Genomic DNA, 20,583 nt, shown 5'->3' with positions numbered 1-20,583 from the left:
CTTCAGCACCGGTTGCACGCGTCGTCACCTCTCCAGTCCGACCTGTTGTCACTGCGTCAGTGGTCACCACTGAGCCACTGCGATTAGTTGACACTGCTCCAGTCATCAACCCAGCACCAGTCCGAACAGTAGACACTGCACCAGTATGACTAGTTCTCACTGCACCAGACGGAACAGTCGCCATTGCACCAGTCTGGCCACAGTAGACGCTGCATCAGTGGTCGCCACTGAACGACTGCGACTAGTTGACACTGCACCAGTCTGACTAGTTCACACTGCACCAGACCGAACAGTCGCCATTGCACCAGTCTGACCGCAGTCTGCACCAGTCGGCGCCTGAACACCGATCCGACCATTCATCACTGCATGCGAAGAAACGCACGCCGGCCTCCCCGAAACGTCGCCGTCGCTCCATTTGGGGCCCGCCCCCTGCACGGGGTCTTGCCTCACGAGGGAGTTAAGTAGGACGCGTCAGCATAGTCGTACAAGAGCAGCGCGGGCTGAACCGCTACACCTCATAATCGGCGGCGCCTTTCCTTGCTCTTTTTCATCTCCGGAGTGCCGCCTGAGGCGGAAGTATTCCTAGCAGAGGGGAAGGAGGCACGGGGACCGGTCCGGTCCGCTTTGCCTGACCCGGCCGCCAGTCGGGCTGAACTTTTCACGGTGCGCGCTTGCCGGCATTCTCACAACAGCCTGCGCACAGGTGAGCGCCCTTTTCCTCTCTATATGACAAGATCGCGCGCGCATACCCCTGCAGAGAAAATGTGCCCTTGTTGAGACCTTGCTAATAAATTTCTGCAATATATATTTCAATAGCTTCCTTTCCTGTATATGCCTCTATACTATTCTCTCGCTTTCAAAGCCGCTATTTTTCTCTGAAATTAAGCTAGCTCGCAGGGAATCATTCCCTACAAGGGCAATACGCTTGTGGAAACCTTGCTAGTAAATTTCAACTTGTATTTCAATATATTCATTTCGATGAGCTTTTTTCGTCGCAACGGCAGCTTTGGCCAAGGAGCGCCATGGCACAAAGTATTTTCGTCTATCCAAGGTGGGGTCAGATGCCCGTTTCCGAAGCACATCACCGCAGATAAGCCTAGACCGAGGCCAGGGGAGCGCTTGTACCCACTGTACTACCCCTGGGTGGCCGGCGTCACTGGAGATCGAACCCCTCACCTCCCGCATGCGAGGCTGATGCTCAAACCACTAGGCCACCGCTGCAGTTCCTATACTATATCCCTACGCCTATGCATATCACTTCATCTTTGAATATATTTCTATTTGTGCTCACATATCTCGCGCCTTTACTGACACTGAAATTCAAGTCCACGCTATGCATGGTAGACATTGTAAGCTGCAGCAAATAATGCTTTAAATAAAACGCGTTGAACTATGCGCTCAGTGTTCTGGTAGATATCGTCCTCCGCGTGTTCGGGAGCTTGTCTGCACGTAAACGATGTCGTAAAAAAGAAATGCGAGCAGCTATGAATATTCAACGGCGGCGATTGGGGCGTAGTACCACGGAACTATCCACGCCTGCCTTTGCAGTGAAGGTAAATGCCTTTGAACGAAGTAGCAGCTATTCATGCACGAGTTTCGGGTTTTTCACACTGCAGCAAACAACTCAGCTTCGTTTTCTTTGGGAACCTTTCTTCCGCCCTGTGCATCGACGAACGGCTGCGTTAATTAGCTCCTGTACGAAATAAGTGAAAGCGTTCCTAATAACATCGGACCGCCGAACACTCGCCCGTATCGCGGCGTCCCTCGAGTGGACCGTTTGCTCTTCGTTCTATTTCGAGTCCGGAACGAAACCGCTAAGCCGGTCCTGCTAACGCGACGTTGGACGAGGTGACCTACAAATCAAGTTTATCCAGCGCGGTCGATGGCCACGCCACCGAGTCTGCTGCGTGGTCCCCAAGTGAATGGTGCCCTGTTCAGGACGTCCGCGCAAAGTCCTTATCCGATTTAGACAACATGGCTGCGCAAAGCGGGAATTGGAATATATTTTACCACAAAACACGTCTGTGTGAGAGAGACAGAAGAAAGAAGGAAACGCAAGGAGGATAACCATGCACACAATGTCCGCTCGGTTACGTGGGGGAGTGGAATGGGGGAACGAAAGAGAAGAAGGAAGGAAAGCTCAGATCAATTCACTGCCATGTTAAACCTATACGCTCTGCGTCGAGGTTAAATATAAGTACAGAGGTGGTGGGACTAATCTTGGCAATTTCTCCTGTCTCAAAACAGTCCGTGAAAATCGCATAGGGGAATCCCCCGAAGTGGAGTAGACAGAAATTCAAGGCGACCGCAGCCATACAGCAACTGGAAGTAAGTTCCACAGCATTCTTAAATCACCGTAGTTGATGAAAAATGTGCTGACCGTTCAGGTATTTTCTTCGGGTAAAATAAAGAAGGTTTAAAAATAAAACGCATAGTTTCGAATTCAATTATTTCCTGGTTGTTTTTTTTTAGTAAAATAGTGAGGACCAAGCTCGGGATGTGCTCCCATCAGCCTCTTGCATGTAATTTTTCTTTTTTAAGAGTGGCCTTCCATCCAGTTCAGCGGAGCGACTCCGTAATCGACAAGCTGGGTTCGTGCTTTTTCCCCGTCTCTGAATAGGAAAACCGAAGCTCCCCCCCCCCCCTCCAAAAAAAACATTCCTTCAGGCAGTCCAGAGACACTTGCCTGTAAAGTATTTAGATTGTCTATAGAAAACTCCTTTAGACATGCCTGTAGGCATTCTATGATGTGGGTTTTGTGGGGCTTAACGTCCCAAAGCGACTCGGGCTATGAGTAACGCGTTAGTGGAGGGCTCCGGATAATTTCGACCACCTGGGGTTTTTTAACGCGCACTGACATCGCGCAGTACGCGGACCGCCTTTATGAAACTGCGAACGCCGCGTCCGGGATCGAACCCGTATCTTTCGGGTCAGCAGCCGAGCACCAGAACCACTGAGCCACCGCGGAGGCTTGCAGTCTATGGATGCATGAGCTTGCATGTTTGGCAGGCGTTCGTCTTTAGACTACCTGAAGAAAACTGCGCTATACTGTCCATCAAACAGCCTTTACGACGACGTCCATGATTTATGAATATGAACTTCAGCTGAAGCTGGACCTTGAAGGCATCAAGGGGGCCACATGAGGGCAACTACATGCGTGCAATTATTGTTCTTCGTAAAAATCTACTCTGGGGCTCTTTATGGTTATGTTCATGTTAGTCCGGCAGCAAAATACGCATTACCGGATGCGAAAATTAAATGTATTGATTGTAAAACATTTTATTCGCCGGGAAGAGCTTGGCAAGAGGTCGCGTTAAGTGGTCGAGAGTACATAGCCCTCGACGACTTTGTCAGCCCACTCCACCGCCAAAACTTGCGTTCTGGGGTCAGAGCTAGCCAGCACGGTCTCCCGCCAGTCGATTCAAAACTCGTGACGTCCTTACCGAAAAGGACGGGTTGCCACCGTTCTGACGTGAATGGCGGTGTAGCGTAGCCTCTAGGATTCGCGACATAATAATAATAATAATAATAATTGTTTTTTGGGGGAAAGGAAATGGCGCAGTATCTGTCTCATATATCGTTGGACACCTGAACCGCGCCGTAAGGGAAGGGGCAAGGGAGGGAGTGAAAGAAGGACATAAATCGATGCCGACGCATACATTTTACTTTCGGAATCGGCCCGAGATGGCGACACCTGTATTTTGTTTTTTGCTCTTTTCTAGCTTACAAAAGCTCCGTTTTCGGTGAGAGTGGTCTCTCTTTTTTTTTGTAGTTACAATACGGCAATCTTTTGATACAGGGACATTTCAGTTTGCCCTACAGTTGTTTAGGGGACTCGGAATACCGCTTCCTTCAAGGTGCAGTTTTTTTTCCCACCTCGTAGGAACGAGAGCGCGCTGCTCCGAGCTACAGAGACAGTGCCTGCGCTAAACGAGCGATGCATGGAATCGTCGGCAGGTGATACCACAATGCACTGCGGCCTTTCATCCTCTTCTTCAAAGACAAACACGCGTGAAAATGTTCTATGCTCTCGCGTGCGCAATGGGGCGTTTCATTTTAAATGACGCAACCTTAATCCACCTCGACGCAACTCACTGATGGCGAGTCCTTGAAAGGAGCCCGCGGGAATGTGGCGACAAGAAAAGCGTTTCAGGGACGGGCAGCGCGCAGATTGTACGATTGATGTCCATCTGGCGGTCAGCGTATGCGTCAGCGAGTGGTCGGTGCACACCTGCCGAGTCACCCCATTGCCACTTGAAGAGCGTCGCCGTTCCCTTACAAAAATGGTCTAAAGACAGTCTATATACTTCTTATAGACTCTATTGCCTTCCTACAGATATATCTTTTTGTCTATTCATAGTCTATTGACTGTCGACAGACAAAAGTCCACTAAAATGTATGGCCATATATCTATAGATTGTCTATAGACTGTCTATACGATTTGTATTGTCTATAGACTGTTCTCTTGGGTTTGTCTATAGAGAGTCTATAGACTTTATAGACAGAAGTTTATGGACGGCTTATAGACTGTCTAAAGAAATTTTTGTAAGGGTTGTGGGGGTGTTTCTCGGTGATATTCTATGCCATAACCGAAAATTCTCGAAAAATCTGTCAATTTTGGAAAGTGAGTCACCTTCGGTACTTAAAGCTCCCTGAAACTCCGTAAAAATTCCCTATTTGCCAAATCGTACCCCTCAAATTTTCTAAAAAGTGAGAAATTCCCCGAACGGAACATCAAAGCCGTTTCTTCAAATCTACTCTCTTCCTCTCTCGAGAGTCACCGTCTTCCCCAAAGAGCGCCCGCGTGCTAGATCTTGCATAACGCGTCGGCAGAAATCGTGGACGTACTCACAAGGCAATGCTTTTCAGTCACTTGACGATATGATGATGATGATGACGATGATGATAACATTAATTTATTCATCTCATTTTGTACAAAATTAGTCATTCTAGATTTCTTAAACAGATGAGCTTGCGAGCGAAGCCGGGCAAACCAGCGACAACACTGTTTGCAAATTGCGAAAAAAAGAAGGGAAAAAAAAGCACAACAAATTGAAATGTTAATACACCGCACATACTGTGACAGCCTTTGGACAATGCAAAATACAAACAGCATATGATTTCATACAAAGTACAATTATTCAAAATGAGCCAAATAATTTACTCAAACTTACTCGTTCGCTGTTAAACTTATCGAATATGAAAGCAGTGTAGTCTACATTGCGAGTCATATCGCTGTCCAGAAATAATGAAGCCAACTTTACAGTCGTTCTTGAAGAGCGACGAAATGGCATTAGAGTTAGCTAAATTACAGTTTTTTCCCTAATGCTACGCTATATGTAGACACTTACGCCCTACCCAGAAAGAATACACATGTTGTATACGTACGGTACAAGACAAAACCTGATTCCAGGCCATATGGCGGGATCTCCAATGGGCTCATCGGCGCTGTGTTTCCTCGCTTTGCTAGCCCCCGATAGCCAAGTTTCGAAGCGCAATCCGGCTACTGCGGGATGACAATGTTTTAATGCGAGAGCTCTGCCACATGCTGTTAGGCTGAAGGGTCGAAGGGCTGTGTGCACCGGTCCGTGAACTTTCAGGGTGCACTAACGTACCTGGCACATGTCTGTGTAGATAGATGGAAGCGACACACGCAATACGAAGAAAGAGAAAAGGCTGGGCAAGTGTGTACAGAGTTCGCTTGTATCCGCCACGCAACGAAGGAAGCCACATGTGACGGTAGCTGCTCGATTTCCGCGACGCATGCATCGCGCGGAAGTATACGAAGTCTCACAGGCACGGAGGCGCGATCTCCGCAGTCGCCGTATCCACACGCGCTGCACCGGATCCAGTGCTCTGGACAGGCAGGTCTGTAGACGCTTCATTCTAGCCTCTCCTCAGTAAAAATTGATTTCCCATCGGCGCTTTTCCTGCAGCAAAAGACGCGTTTATCGCGGAGAAAATTGGATTTAAAGATGTTCCCACCAGCCTAATCAAACTCCTGCCATGCTTACCGAAAAGGACCCCGGTATCACCGTTTTGAAGTGAATTGCAGTGAGGTGTGGCCTCAACGATCCGCGAAAAAAAATCGACGTCGACGCCTGCAGTTAGTTTAGTTGCGAAATCGGCCGGTAGTGGCGACACCTGTACTTCGTGTCTTGGTCTTCCTCTGCCCATATCAGCTCCGTTTTCGGCGAAAGCTGTCTCTTTGTAATTAGAGAGTGGTGCCCTATCGGCACCTGCGGTGGCTCAGTCCGTAGGCGGCCTCTGTCCGTAACTGAAGAGCGCGCCTTGATCACATGCATCAAGCAACGAAACATCTAGCAGGAAATGAGTGTAAGAAAAGCCTCAAAGGCTCTCCAAAGCACTCTTGTCGGCTCTTGCGCTTCTTTTCACCCACTGTCATCTTTCGTGGCCTATGTTACGTCAAGATGGATTTTGTGACGTCACTACACTCAATGCCGCCAACGAACAGGCGAGGAATGAACGCTCGCGGGCGCGTCGTCGAAAAATAATACGGAAACCTCCCAGGCTGAATTTTCGCCCACAGCTTTTGTCCTCGACAAGCAGTAGGCGAACGCGGGCGCCCAAGGCTTGTGACATGCGACTGCAACGCCATTTTTCCCGGGGAAGCACGCACACACGTCCGTCGCTGTGAAAGAAAACAGACAACACGTGCTGCACGTGCTTCAGCCTTACCACGCGCATCTTCCCCCAGGCTAGCCATGCCGAGAGCAGAGCTAGCCTCACAAGGAACAAAATTCTCCAGAATTCTACTAAAATCATGGATTATATTGAATTCATATGCCATCATGTTGCCTTTGTTAGTTCTGCTGGTGGGTTGTTTCATTTTCAGTCTCTTGAATGTATGATATACTTATGTATACTGAGTTTAGAAGAATTTCTTACTGGGGGAGTTGCTACATGGCTACTGTTAAAAATACGAACACAGGAAAGACAATGAAGGTGAAGAGAGCCCAAACTATCAACCGAGTTTATTCGGTTCAGTACAACTTATATAGGCATTGTACACACGTGCCTCTCCCCTCCCCTTTCCCTATACAAGCTGTATTGAACCGGCCAGATGATCGAATTTGCGCTCTTTCCGCCTTCATTGTCTTTCCTGTGTTCGTCTCTTGTGTGCGCTCAATTCGTGCTCAACGATAAGTTGCGTTATGCATCTCCTGCTACGGCCAGAATACTGTTCTGCAATATTGAGAATTAATTAATTAATTAAACAGTCATTTCGACCTCGCAACCTGTTGCCCTATTTACCTCATTTACCATCTATATATGCCATATTTCTACTATATTTTTAGTTTTCCATGTTTCCCTTTCCGCCTTACTCTTTCATTCGTCACATTCGCCTTATTTGCGTTACTTATTTTCCGCCTCTTTGACAGCATGGGTATGCTTCAGTGCATGCCTCTGCGGTGCATCTTTTTTCTTCGTTGTTTTATGTTCACGGGCGCATTGCCCGTGGCTGCCAGCGCTTTCAATTGCAAGCGCGCGTGCAGCTAACTGCATGCCTTCGGTGTATCGAGAACGTCAGCGCAATCGGGTTCTCGTGAAAAGTGCTGCGGGCGGATGCTCGGGACGGCGAGTCAGGGCGAAACTTCCCCCGCGCTGTTCCGCGGATTGTTTTGCTGCGTGGACGCAGACGTTCGCCGTCGAAAGGGGCGCCGCAACGCCAGAAGCGCTGCGACTGCGTAGCGAAACCTCGATTCAGCGTTCCTTTGGGTTGCGACGTCGTGGTGGTGGCGACACCTGCGTTTCAGTTTTTGGTCTCTTCTGGCTTATAAAAGCTGCGTGTTCGGAGAAAGTGCTCTCTTTGCGATTAGAACTCCGTACGCTATCGATACAAACCAACTTCCACTCTCTAACCACGAAAGGAGTGAAAAGGGAGTGAGATATGTCCTCTATCGCACACCCTATAATAAAAGGGGGTGCGCTAGATGGTAGCTTACTCCCTTCTTACTCCCATATGAGGTAATTTGTGTTTAGGGTATTCATTCAACCATTCCAGGCGCTTTGTACACAATCGTGTACACAGCAAACTCGCAGTTTTTTTCTGAACGTGTGCTGCACCTGGAAGTGATTTAATTGGTTCCGTCGAATTTAGCATCTTTCGTGTCACAATTAAGTTGGTGTTTATTTTTTTGTGCCATATAGCGAACGCATTTGATAACATTTCACAAAACAGTGACATGTCCAACATTCATGAAAAAAAACATTTGAATATTGAAAAATTGTGAGTTATTGTTAGAGAAATATTGAAGATCATGGCCCATTCTTGTGATGTGTCGCAAAATCTTTCTTTTAAATGTTTTCCATCGCTCGCACCAAGCGGTTAAGACTGCCCTAGAAACCCAATGGGGGCGCTTTTGATAATAGCAAGAACGTTAATAGCAAAAAAAATGTAAGCCTGTCTACGGGAGATGAGCCAATATATTGCTTGTTATGATGAAATCTTATTATGTATGAAAAAATTAAATTCATAAAGTTTTTCTCGTTCAAAAATGCTTTTGTCCACAATCGCTGGGTATGGCTCGGGTGGCGTGCACGTTGTCCGCCATTTTTATGCAGACAGATTTTTCGGCTAGTAATAAGATTGTTTTTTTTATGCTCAGTTTCAAACGCAATGACCATATCGGAAACACAAAGTGATTCCACGATCCCTATAGGGTGTTTACTTGACAAATCCAGGCTTCGACGCTCTACCCAACTTAGCACGGAACTCGGCACATCCTTGTAAAAGCTTAAGAGCTTGTCCTTGGCGCTGGAATGCTAACAAATTGCCTTTCTTGAGGCCTGAATTTAGGCTGGAGATTATTCGTTTTAGATGAAAACAAACCGCGGTGCCTGAAAGGGTTAAGCACAGCTCCGTGAGAGAAATCCGACAGCCATATTACTCCCGCCGCGTGCCTGCAGCGGCCAAAGCTTCCCAACTCCCGGATGCGGAATCGTCGAAAAGGACAAGTTGAAAAGCCGATGGGGCGAAATTGACATATGGCTGCCTACACCGGAAACATTGGCAACCGAAACCCCGCACAATAATCTTGACAAACATTGCGCAGAGCTTGCTCACATTTACCGGACTCTGTTTAGACACCCCGACTACACTGTTGCGTCGGTTACATCGATCACATCACTGCAATAACGAACCCTTGTTTTAAAGGGAGAGGGGGCATTGTTTCGGAATTTGCGTGGAGGGCAGAGCCAACATTTTTAGCTGGGCGACCGTCAGTATGTACCCTCCAGATCAATTCTGCCGCCCATTTTTTGTGTGGCTTTAAGTGAACTTCCTGTAGGCAATCTATTGAATGAAGGTGAGGATTTTGTAAGTGGAGGAGCTATCAGAACTTGGCATCAAAGAGCAACGTTTAGCAGCAGACGGTATAAATCGCGTCCTGCGTGCAGCAGACGTCCTGACTGCCTGCTCTTACTGGTGCAGCTCAGCTCAAGGCAGTAACACAGAGTACAACAGCCGCCCATAGAAGTCCATCGCCATGCGCATCGCCATCATCGGCCAGAGTGCGTTCGCCAGCGAGGTGCTTAAGCTGCTGCAGCAGAATGGCCACGAGATCGTCGGAGTCTTCACCGTGCCGGACAAGGACGGCCGTGAGGACGCATTGGGTAAGTTTCCGCTTTTATTTACTGATTCCTGCGAGCTTGCATACCGATATGTGCATAATGCTACCAGTTGGCGAAACATTGGGTAAAATCTGAGCGCCTTCTGCAGCCGGTTTCTGGAGGCTGAGACGAAAAAAAAGCAGACGAAAGTGTCGCCTATATGAGCTCTGCCATCAGCTGTCTATGCGTGATGCGCTGACTGCAACGACCGTGACTGGCGCGCGAATGACGTGCGGCATGTGCGCTGCGCATGGCATGCGGATAACAACTGCCACACACTTAGATGGCATGCGGATAACAACTGCCACACACTTAGTTTTCACATTTGCTGCAAGCCGGTTCTAGGCGCTTCACGCAAAAGCAGACTGCATGTAGGAGTCGAATACTTCCTACACAGTAAACAATTTCGCGCTCATAAGGGCGCAGATCAGCTTGTCCCCAGACGAACACCCATTATCACTATAGTGGGTGCTGTGAAAGAGCGCAGAGATCAGCACCCTTCAGGAAGGGTGCATCGCATGAAAGTTTAGAGGGCGTGCGTTAATCCAAGGCTTTTGCTTCATAGCCGAATCAACGTGGAGCACCCTTCCAACATACATTCGTAGAGGTGTTATATAGTATCCTTTAATGAGGGTGAAACCATTACACCCTGGAAAGTATCATGAAGTGCACCCTTTCCTACTGCGCACCATTTTTTAGCACCCAATAAGTGGAAATGGGTGTCCGTCTGGGGACTAGCTGATTTGCGCCCTTATGGGTGCGAATTGTTCAGTTTGTAGCTTCAAATTAACACCACATCTGTGAAGAATAATGTTCAATCTGTGAACTCTCGGCTCACAGGGCGCGGGTAGAAACCAAGCTGGGAGCGGCAGTATTTTGTAACCTGTCCCGGCAGTGTGCCAGTCCTAGTTATATACCAGCCAGCAGACGACGAAAAAAGGAAGAAAATCCCGCCAAGGACGGCGGGGAAAAAATGCCCGCCGAGGTCGTCGTGGGACAGGCGGCGCGACCGCTTTTCGGAGCCACTCGATTCTCCGTTGCTGCGCACTAGCGTTGAAGTAAAAGAGAAAGCGAAAATAAATCAAGCCGAGCGCGGTAAATGCCTCCCTGTCACTCACCTAAAAGGGAGAGTTTAGAGCACCGCAAAACAATTCTGTCACAGGTACATGCGTGGTCGGCATTCCTGCCCCATATTCCGATGGTTTCTGAGCCACATGCGTCGGCCGCAAGGGCGCCCTTGTGGACAAGCAAAGGCAATGGGACACATGAGAACTACTTCAAGCTTTCTTCTTGATAAAAAATTGTTTCTAAGCCTTTTTCTGGCAATGATGATGCTTATCAGGCAGCAAAGTACGCATGTATTCATTGCTGAGAAAGATCAAAAATGATTTTATTACCGTTTGGAAGAGAATGGACGTGTAGCCTAGCCTCAGGGATTCGTGCACAAAAAACTGACCTGGCACTGCAACAGTTTGCTCCCGAAAACACCTGACTGTAGTGCCACCTGTATTTCATTTTTTTTTTTACCTTTGCTCCGTTACAAAAGCACCGTTTTAGCTTGGATTAGCGTCTTTGTGATTTGAACGCCGTAATCTGTTGACACAGTCAATTTCGAGGGTGCTAATGTTGGATGGGGGCGAGCGAGGGGATAGCGCGTGCCATTAAACTAACAAGCAGTGCAACTCGCTTTATTTCGTACTTGTAGAAAAAACAGTCTTTTTTTTTCTCAGCAGACCAAGTTGTATTTTTATTCAGTTCCAGCTATTACTCGCGTAACAGCCCGAAGCGAAAGTGATCAAGAGAGGAAGGACTCACGGTGGCGAAAAACGTTCAATTAGCTTTTGAGACTGCGATTCACGACACGTTTTTATGAGCGGAAGAAACCGTTCACCTACAGAGGTGACAGAGTGGAAGATGAGGCGAGAAACAACGCGACACGTGACAAGAGGAAACAAGAAGCAGACAGCAAATAAAGGCGACAGGAGTGCAGGGTCTGATTCCACGTGCCACTTCTAGTGACAGTTGAAGAGGAAGAAATTAAAGCAGCGAATAGGCGTCGGAAAACATACTAGTGTTCCAAAGTTTTCTTTTGTATCAATTATTACATTTTGACTTAATCATTATTATTTAATCCCTCTCTTTATTATTATTCTTATAATTTTGAAATCAAAACTCTCATCCCTTTTCTGTTCATGAGGAAGAATTCACCGGTGTTGCGCTCCCTCGTGCTTTTCCTTTTTATGAACTGAGTTAAACAATATACAATTGCTGACAAACGCATAGTTGGAGCCACGTCCACGAAGTGTCGTAAAAGAACATAACTATGGTCGGATATGACGGAACCATGCAGTGAAGCACATTTAGGACTGGCACACAGAATTCCTCCGCGACAAAAAGGTTCTTTGTTGTTAAAGTTTTTCTTGCTGCCTAGACAAGAAGCTAACCACGAGAGTAAATCATAAGCTCAATAATTTTTATGTCTTTAAGTTGTTTGATACAGTCAAACATTAAAAAGCTGATTTCCTTTACTGCTATGATTGGTCGGCGGAATAATACAGGACGCCGCGGACCATATGACCCATTGTTTCCAACTGCTCTTCATTTTTTTTTAGTGTTATCCCACTGCATATATATACAATTTGAACTGAATTGCCTTACGAGCTAAAAATAAAACTAATAACGCCAGAACAGGACGCTTATAAAATGGCAGCAATCAATGCTGCAGCAAGGTAAAAAATAAGGCTTTTCTACAAAGCCAAATATATATGGAGTAAGACTGAGGTTATATAAAAACTCAGAAAGCCGAAACCTTAGAAATCCATACCCAGCAATTCTGGGCAAAAGCATTTTTGAAAAGGAAACCATGTATGAACGCATTTGTTTCATATAATGTAAGATTTCACTATAACAATCAATATACCCGCAGATCACCCGGCGGCAGTTTTGTATTTTTTTCTATTCACGTTTTTGCTTTCGTGAAAAGTGTTCCCCATTGGTTTTCTATGGCAGCCTTAACTGTTCGATGCTATCGCAGGAGACAGTTTAAAAGAACGACTTTGCTATATATCAGAATAATGGACCATTACCTTCAATATCTCCATAGCAGTGCCGCACAATTTTCCAATTTTCAAAATTTTTGCCCGATAAAGCTGGACACGCTAAACCGGAGGGCTAAGCGATAGGATGAAGACGTTACGCCTGGTCGATCACAAATAAATTAGCGGTGGTTTAGCTTCGGTTAAACCTGAAAGAACGCGAAAAGCTAAACTGGAGAAAGTCACGCTGTTTAAACCGGTTTCTTGACCTTGACCTTGACCTTGGGTGATGGTCCGCCCTGGCTAGGGACCATATACCCATTGGTAACCCATGTGATCAGTGGCCTACGTGACTGCTTTTCCAGGTTTGACCTTCAAAGCTCTTCAAGGTGAAAACCGCAGGGATGCCGACGCCTCGAAAAGCTGGCGTAGTGAAGCTTTTCGCTTCAAAAATCGGACCACCAGTAAAGACCAATAGGAGCGGGGCACATGTCAGCTATAGATAACTAAAAGCGAAGCAACAGACGCGCTGAAACACTGGCCTTTGAGCCCAGCAAATCTGGCGGCTTCTGTTTCGCGCGGCAGGTTACCCTGGCATCATTCCACTATTGTTGCGTAGTCGAAATTTGGGGAGCAACAGCGTGTGCCCCGCTATCAGTCTCGATTAGATTGTAGCAGTGTTATCTGAGCTTCACATTGATGCAACTTGCCACACGGTAGCGCGGGGATGGGATGTAGCACGCCTTCGGCGCATGTTACAAAGCGTTGGCGGTGCCTTGTGATGCAACCGTGGTCTCTGTACGCTTTGTCCCGGGAGGGAGTATTTGTTAGCACCTTATCGCAGAGCTTGCACCCCTTTGCATCGGTAGACAGATAGAGTAACAAGGGTCGCAATACATGTTACTCCGAATAATATGCTTCTGTCACGGACCGTTGTATACGATCGTGTGTGCGTGAGAGACAACTGCTGGTTTCGAAAGCGTGCGTCCAGAAACTCTCACCGGCCTGGCAAAGCGCATTTTGAGTTAACGAAACATTTCGTCAGCTTCCTATCTTTTTTTAGGAGAGGGGGAGGGGGGAGGGCAAATAATGCGAAGACAAGATAACCACTGGCCTTTAAGGGTAACAGACAGAGTGGATTCCAAGGGAAGGCAAGCGTAGCAGGTGGCGGTGGAAGGTTAGGTGGGCAGATGACATTAAGAAGTTTGCACGCATAGGGTGGGCGCGGCTGGCAAAGGACAGGGTTGATGGGAGAGACATGAGAGTGTCTTGCAGTGGACGTGGTCAGGCTGATGATGATGATGTATACCGCCCTGATGGCTGCGCTTTGCTAGCCGATTCCGCAGCTGACACGAAGAAGCATTTTTATTTTTCGTATCGCATGGACCCCTTGTCTTACCTTTCACCTCGACGAAGCAACATCTTTCCTTCGAACATGGCCGGAGAATAAGGGCAAAGATGGCTGAGGAAAGACACACTAAGTGGCTGAGTTGCAACATAACTGCAACAAAGATGCAAGTGGGTTCTCTAAGAGAGGAAAATGAGCGCGTTTGCATGGTAGTGGCAGCGCCAATATTAGCCGGATGTGAACAGACGCACTAATTCTCTCAGATGGAATGGTTTTCAAGCAGGCTTAGGTTCGACAGAGCTTTTCGTGTATACCTATATCAAGGAGCAGAGATGTGCAAGCGTACATTAATTGCGCCACCTTGCAAAGCGGCGCTGACTGAGATCCCAAGTGCACCATGTGACGCGAAATGAGGCGCTCCGAGTTTTAAACTGTCTGGGCGCAATCACTACGTGAGCTGCAAGAGTAATTAATGCCTGCGGCTCTGTGGCTTAGGAACAGACAGAAAAATGGCCACTATAATTACGCTAACCATTTTATTACTTGTTATTAATGGGAGGCCCGCCCCCAGCCTCTGACACGTCCATCTGTATTTGTTTTTTGATTAATCAATCGACTTTATGGATTTATGGATTGACTGATTGATCTCGACTCTCTCGTGTTTTCTACCAGCGATCGTTAATTTGCCAGTCATTCCGTTCGTTCTCCGCAGCCACCACGGCGACAGCGTGCGGCGTGCCGCGCGTGCTGAAGCTGGCCCGGTGGCGCGCCAGGGGCGGCGGCGGCGTGCTGCCCGAGGTGATGTGCGCCTACGAGGAGGCGCAGGCCGAGCTCAACGTGCTGCCATTCTGCAGCCAGTTCATACCCATGGAGGTGACTGTTTGTTTGAGTCAAGGGAAGGGGAAAGGACGTCGCACAGCCCCGGTTATTTATTTGTTATTATATTATTGGCTTTACGGGTTTTAGCGTCCCAAAGCGACTCGGGCTATGAGGGACGCCGTAGTGAAGGGCTCCGGAAATTTCGGTGGTCGAAATTTCCGGAGCCCTTCACTACGGTGTACCTAATAATCTGAGTCGCTTTGGGACGCTAACAGCGGTCGCATTTCGATGCCCGCGTCTATCGAGCCGTTATTATATTATAAATAATCTTTCTTGCACTGAGGCCGAATGCAAAAAAGAGGAAGGAAAAACACCTGTGTGGACGCTTGTCGATGCCAGTGCACACTAGGGAGCACCAGAAGGCCTAAATTAATACAGTGCGACGACTCACCCGCAAGGATATATTCCTCCCTAAAAAAGTTCCCAGAATTTGATTGGGCGAACTGTGACATCAGCGAGCGATGGAATAGTTCTCAAGTTTGGAGTTCGCTTTATCTATGTGCCCCACACCATAGTTTGCTTGGTAAAAAATATTTTTCTGTGCTTATTTTTACATAAGTTGCTACAATGTATGGGGCCAGAAACAATGAAATTTTGGACTTTCAGAACCCCCTCCACCCACCCCCTCCTCCCCTCCATGCTTAAAGACGCTAGGTACTGCCCTCAGTCACCCCTGATGAAGGAGCCGAGTCGGATTCGAAACGTTGGGATAAAATTAAAGTTTTTGGTTGGAGATGTACAGTTTATTATCCGAACTTGTGTACCACGCATTTCTATCACCTGAGCAATACAGGGTTAATACAGCACCGCGGAAAGTTGCTGCAATTAGTTTTTTCTTTCCTGCATTGACGCGGCCCAACATTTCCGACGAAAGTATGTCTTTCGGCTCAAGCTAGAGTTGTTCACAGACAGGAGCAAAAGAATTGGGGTCGCAGAAGAAAATGAAATCCTTTCTGCGGTCTCAGGCGCACCACTTCCCTGAAGAAAGGGAAAAAAGTAGGAGAAAAAGAAAGCAAAAGCTACGTGGGAAAGGGAGAGGCGGTATATAAAAACAAGCTGGGTTTAAAATGAAGAGTGTGAAATAGGCAGGTAGAGACTTAGCTATATCGCTCACGCACGACACCCCCACGAAACTCATCAGTGCATGGGAGAAGACCTTCAGAGCCGATGGCCACGGGCGGGGATGTCGAGGTTGTTGTTAGGTACTGGAGGGATTAGCCTCGCAATTCTTCTGCCGGCAATTGCTCCACCGTAACGACACTTACACGTTAATCAAGATCGGCAATTAAATCGGCAGATCTACGTTGGCATGCGCACAGTCCCCAGAATGGCCATCAACTGCAGCTGCCACCATCTGGAGTCCAGGCCACACTGTCTCGAATAAATCTTAGAAAAAGGCGCTAAGCCTCCTTTCCGTATGAGTGCTGTGCGCGCGGGTAAACATCAGCTTGAAATGACGTGTGTGACATCAGCTTGAAATGACATCAGCTTGAACTTGAAATGACAGCTTGAAATGAAAGCTTGAAATGACATCAGCTTGAAAACATCAGCTTGAAATGAAGTGTGTGACATCAGCTTGAAATGACATCAGCTTGAACTTGAAATGACAACTTGAAATGAAAGCTTGAAATGACATCAGCTTGAAAACATCAGCTTGAAATGACGTGTGTGACATCAGCTTGAAATGACATCAGCTTGAACTTGAAATGACAGCTTGAAATGAAAGCTTGAAATGACATCAGCTTGAAAACATCAGCTTGAAATGACGTGTGTGACATCAGCTTGAAATGACATCAGCTTGAACTTGAAATGACAACTTGAAATGAAAGCTTGAAATGACATCAGCTTGAAAACATCAGCTTGAAATGACGTGTGTGACATCAGCTTGAAATGACATCAGCTTGAACTTGAAATGACAGCTTGAAATGAAAGCTTGAAATGACATCAGCTTGAAAACATCAGCTTGAAATGACGTGTGTGACATCAGCTTGAAATGACATCAGCTTGAACTTGAAATGACAACTTGAAATGAAAGCTTGAAATGACATCAGCTTGAAAACATCAGCTTGAAATGACGTGTGTGACACTCCTGCCTTCTTGAGGGAAGCGAGTAAAACAAACCTTTGGGGGGGGGGGGGGGGGGGTTGAAATCTGGACAGCACATCATTTAATGTGGCACAGAGACTGTTTCTCGGCACTCAACGCAGGGCATGCACTGAGAGGCCTGGAAGCATCCGGGAAGCGCATGCTCCATCCTCTGCAACGGAAACCAGCATAGCAACACGTGGCACAGCGCAGAAATAATTTTACGCGATAGCGTATACAGCTCGTTCGGTCGAAAAACCGTCGGCGTAGTACTCGGCACCGCGTGTCGGAAATAATCGGCGGCTGCGTAAAAAAAAAAGAAAGCTCCTATGGTAATTTGTGGTTCTACTGATTTATCAGTGTGTGATAGGCGATGACGAGTTAATGAAGTAATTTCAATTAATTCATTAACTAAAGAAAATAAAAATAGGAAAAAAATGGGCGTTTAAAGTTCTCAAAATGCTCAGAATGAAGAACCAATGCTTGATGAAGCTGATAAAGAAAATTTAGAGTGTGTAATTGATGAATCAACTGAAACAACTGAAAAAATGAAGAATGCGTACAAAAGAGTCAAAGTGCTCTGAATGGAAAGCCTAACCCACTACTCTATCACGCCATACCCCTAACGCGGAGCTTAATTGGCCTCTCCAATTATTTTTCTCGTGAACCCTCATTCGGGAATCTTATCCACGACTGCGCATACGGCGGCGTAGATGACTTCGCAATTGTTTTTCATTCCAATTTCGAATATCCTCGTATATACGCAGGGACATGCCGCCGCGGTGGCACAGTGCTTATGGCGCTCGCCTGCTGACCCGAAAGACGCGGGCTCGCTTTCGGCCGCTGCAGTCGAATTTCGATGGAGATGAAATTCTCTAGGCCCGTGCACTGTGCGATGTCAGTGCACGTTAAAGATGCCCAGGTGGTCGAAATTTCCGGAGCCCTTCACTACGGCGTCCCTCATAGCCTGAGTCGCTTTGGGACGTTAAATACGCATAAAACGAACACGCAAATTCGCTCGCACTCGAACCTCGAACCCGGAATCTCAGAATGGAACGACGCAGTTGCTTTACGGTTGTGGAGTGTGCGTTTATGATTCAGGCGAGCGTACACGGCCCGTGGCTGCGATAAGGCGCAGAAAGACGCCCTTGGCCGGCGCGTGTGTCCACTCGAGTGGTGGCGAAAGCGAGATTTCGTCGTACGGAAACGGGGCGCCTCGATAGGGCTGGCTCTTGCACCCTGTGCACGGGACACGCTCCTGTCGCACGCGTGGACGCAAGGTGCAATGCGCCCTTGAGAGGTGCACGTCTCTCTCTCTCTGTCGAGACTGCGCGCGCGCCCTCTTTCTCTCTCGCCCAAAGCACTGTAGTATGCACTGCTCTCAATGAACGTAACGGCACGCTCTGCTGACGCGTGTCCGTGTCTGTTTGCACGGGATAAGGATGACTCCCCTGGGAAAACAGAGCAGTGCACCGAGGAGATGCTTCTGAGGGGACAAGTTGGTTTTAATTTTTCTACGTTCAGGGACAGACAGGGTGAAAACAAAAGAAAACAAACTTGACACGGGACGCCAAAGCGCAGTCGTTCAGCTAGTACGTATTTTCTTCTACCCCCATTTTTTTATAGGTGACTTATTTGTACACGAAAATAAAAAACGAGAGGAGCAGAAAAGGTAAGAAAATCAGGCAATCGAAAACAAACAAAAACGCTGACACGGTGACCACCACTCAAAAGGAGAAAAAGCATAGTCCACGGTACAGTCGTGAGGCCCAATGCTTTGAAGTGCATTAACTCGCTTTTCGAAAGCAAATATGATTCAGTTATTTGTAGAGGTCACATCTTAGGAAACGCGCCGCGTAAAGCAAAAAACAAGAAAATCTCCCACAGGAAATGGCAACAGCTGCCCTGTCTTCCCTTTGACCCCTGCGCCAGTTTGTGGGAATTTATATCGGCTTGGCCATGCAGGTGATCACGTGGCCCAAGCACCAGTCCATCGTATACCACCCATCGCTGCTGCCACGCCACAGGGGCGCCTCGTCCGTCAACTGGTGAGCAGCCACATGCCACGTCAACGGGGGGGGGGGGGGGGGGGGGGGGGTGCTCGTGTCACGTGTATACACCAGCACTGAAAACTTATGCAGCCCGTTTGATTATATAGATTATACCAAGCACATTTTACCTTTAGGTCTATGCAAACCTCTTTTCTCTTGGTCATATGTTAAGGGGAATCTCCAAGGTGGAGTAGATTTGTAATAAGGAAGTAATATTACTTTTCAGGTGGACACAGGGGCGCAACAAAAACACACGGACATAGAAGTAGACAGGGACGAGCGCTCGTCCCTGTCTACTTCTATGTCCGTGTGTTTTTGTTGCGCCCCTGTGTCCACCTGAAAAGATATGAACCAACACGCCCAAATACAAGTACTTCTGAGTAATATTACTCATTGGAATCCACCCAAGCTCAGCCATACGGCTACAAAGGAAAGCTATACAGCTTTCTTAGACACTTCGTAGTTAAATAAAAATTCGTCCTGGTCGGGGTTCGAACCCGCGACCATCGCTTTACCGGAGTAGTCGCTCTACCAACTTAGCTAACCAGGACGGCAATGTCGTATTCCAATCGGGCGATCGATCCGGAGCAAGTTCTTGCTCCGTGAAGCCGGGGAGCGTGCTTCAGTGGGCGATTGGGATTCATATCCTGAATTTTGATTGGACCGCGACGGTTATCTTGCTCCACCGCGATTCGGAAAGCGGCCTCAGATTGCCGGTTGCATTACGCCGTTATGGAACGCGCCACAACAATCACACCAGTAAATCTGCGGGTTCATTCCTTCATTGTAAACTCTTATTTTCCAAGGGTAATTACCGACTGGAACAACCTCGTTGATGATGCGACGCAGAATTAAACCGTTGTCTTTATTCGAAGAGCGCCTTAACTTAATGTTATCAAGTATACTGCCGTGATACTGTACTTGCTCTGCGTCTGTATCTTTTTTTTTCGTTTGCGAGAAAGTTACCTGCTATGACTTTGAAACAAATCTTCGGCAATATATAAATCACCACCACGCGTTCCGGAAAGTGTAGTGCTGCCATCTAGCGGGGCTCACACGCAGGACCCTGATCGAGGGCGACCAGCGGGGCGGCTTCAGCGTGTTTTGGGCCGACGACGGCCTGGACACGGGGCCCCTGCTGCTTCAGCGAGAGTGCGAGGTGCTTCCCGACGACACCGTGGACACTCTGTACGCCCGATTCCTTTTCCCAGAGGGCGTCAGGGCCATGGTGAGGGCCTAACACTCTCTCAGGATTAGTGTGCCGCGTCTGGAGTTCGATCCTGGTCTCCGCGCCCACTGACTGTCGCGGCGGAGATACTTCAACGGGGTACAAGGAGCGGTCCTGCATGGTTCTCACTTATACAGTGAGGAGAGTCGAAGAAGGCGGCGCCTGCTTCGTGCGAATGCACTGTCACGGGGCGAATGTATCTAGTTGGTGCTTCATTTCTACTTTCACTCTTGGTCTTAAGCCATCGTAATTTTCTCTCACAATCGTTTATCGTTGTCTTCCGCCGTGGGTGCCACGAGAAGATAGGCGTGACAGAGGGCGACC

The 20,583-nt window shown here is 47.7% G+C and overlaps 1 protein-coding gene across 2 annotated transcripts in view; it reads left to right on the top strand.

Moving 5' to 3' along the window:
* The first annotated feature begins 589 nt into the window (after nucleotides 1-589).
* LOC144106168 (cytosolic 10-formyltetrahydrofolate dehydrogenase) overlaps nucleotides 590-20,583 on the top strand; it is a 28,995-nt gene continuing 9,001 nt past the window's right edge. The window contains exons 1-5 of one of the 2 annotated variants that reach the window (XM_077638908.1): nucleotides 590-703; nucleotides 9,455-9,636; nucleotides 14,729-14,889; nucleotides 18,946-19,028; nucleotides 20,094-20,259. In XM_077638908.1, the coding sequence (XP_077495034.1) occupies nucleotides 9,510-9,636; nucleotides 14,729-14,889; nucleotides 18,946-19,028; nucleotides 20,094-20,259 (537 nt within the window). In that variant the 5' untranslated portion in view covers nucleotides 590-703; nucleotides 9,455-9,509. Of the gene's footprint in view, nucleotides 704-2,307; nucleotides 2,329-9,454; nucleotides 9,637-14,728; nucleotides 14,890-18,945; nucleotides 19,029-20,093; nucleotides 20,260-20,583 lie in introns of those variants that run through there. The other variant, XM_077638909.1, reaches the window with a different exon arrangement.

Source organism: Amblyomma americanum, chromosome 10 (genome assembly GCF_052857255.1).
Source record: "Amblyomma americanum isolate KBUSLIRL-KWMA chromosome 10, ASM5285725v1, whole genome shotgun sequence".
In the NCBI taxonomy this organism is placed as follows: domain Eukaryota; kingdom Metazoa; phylum Arthropoda; class Arachnida; order Ixodida; family Ixodidae; genus Amblyomma; species Amblyomma americanum.
This window is presented reverse-complemented; position numbering and strand designations above follow the sequence as displayed.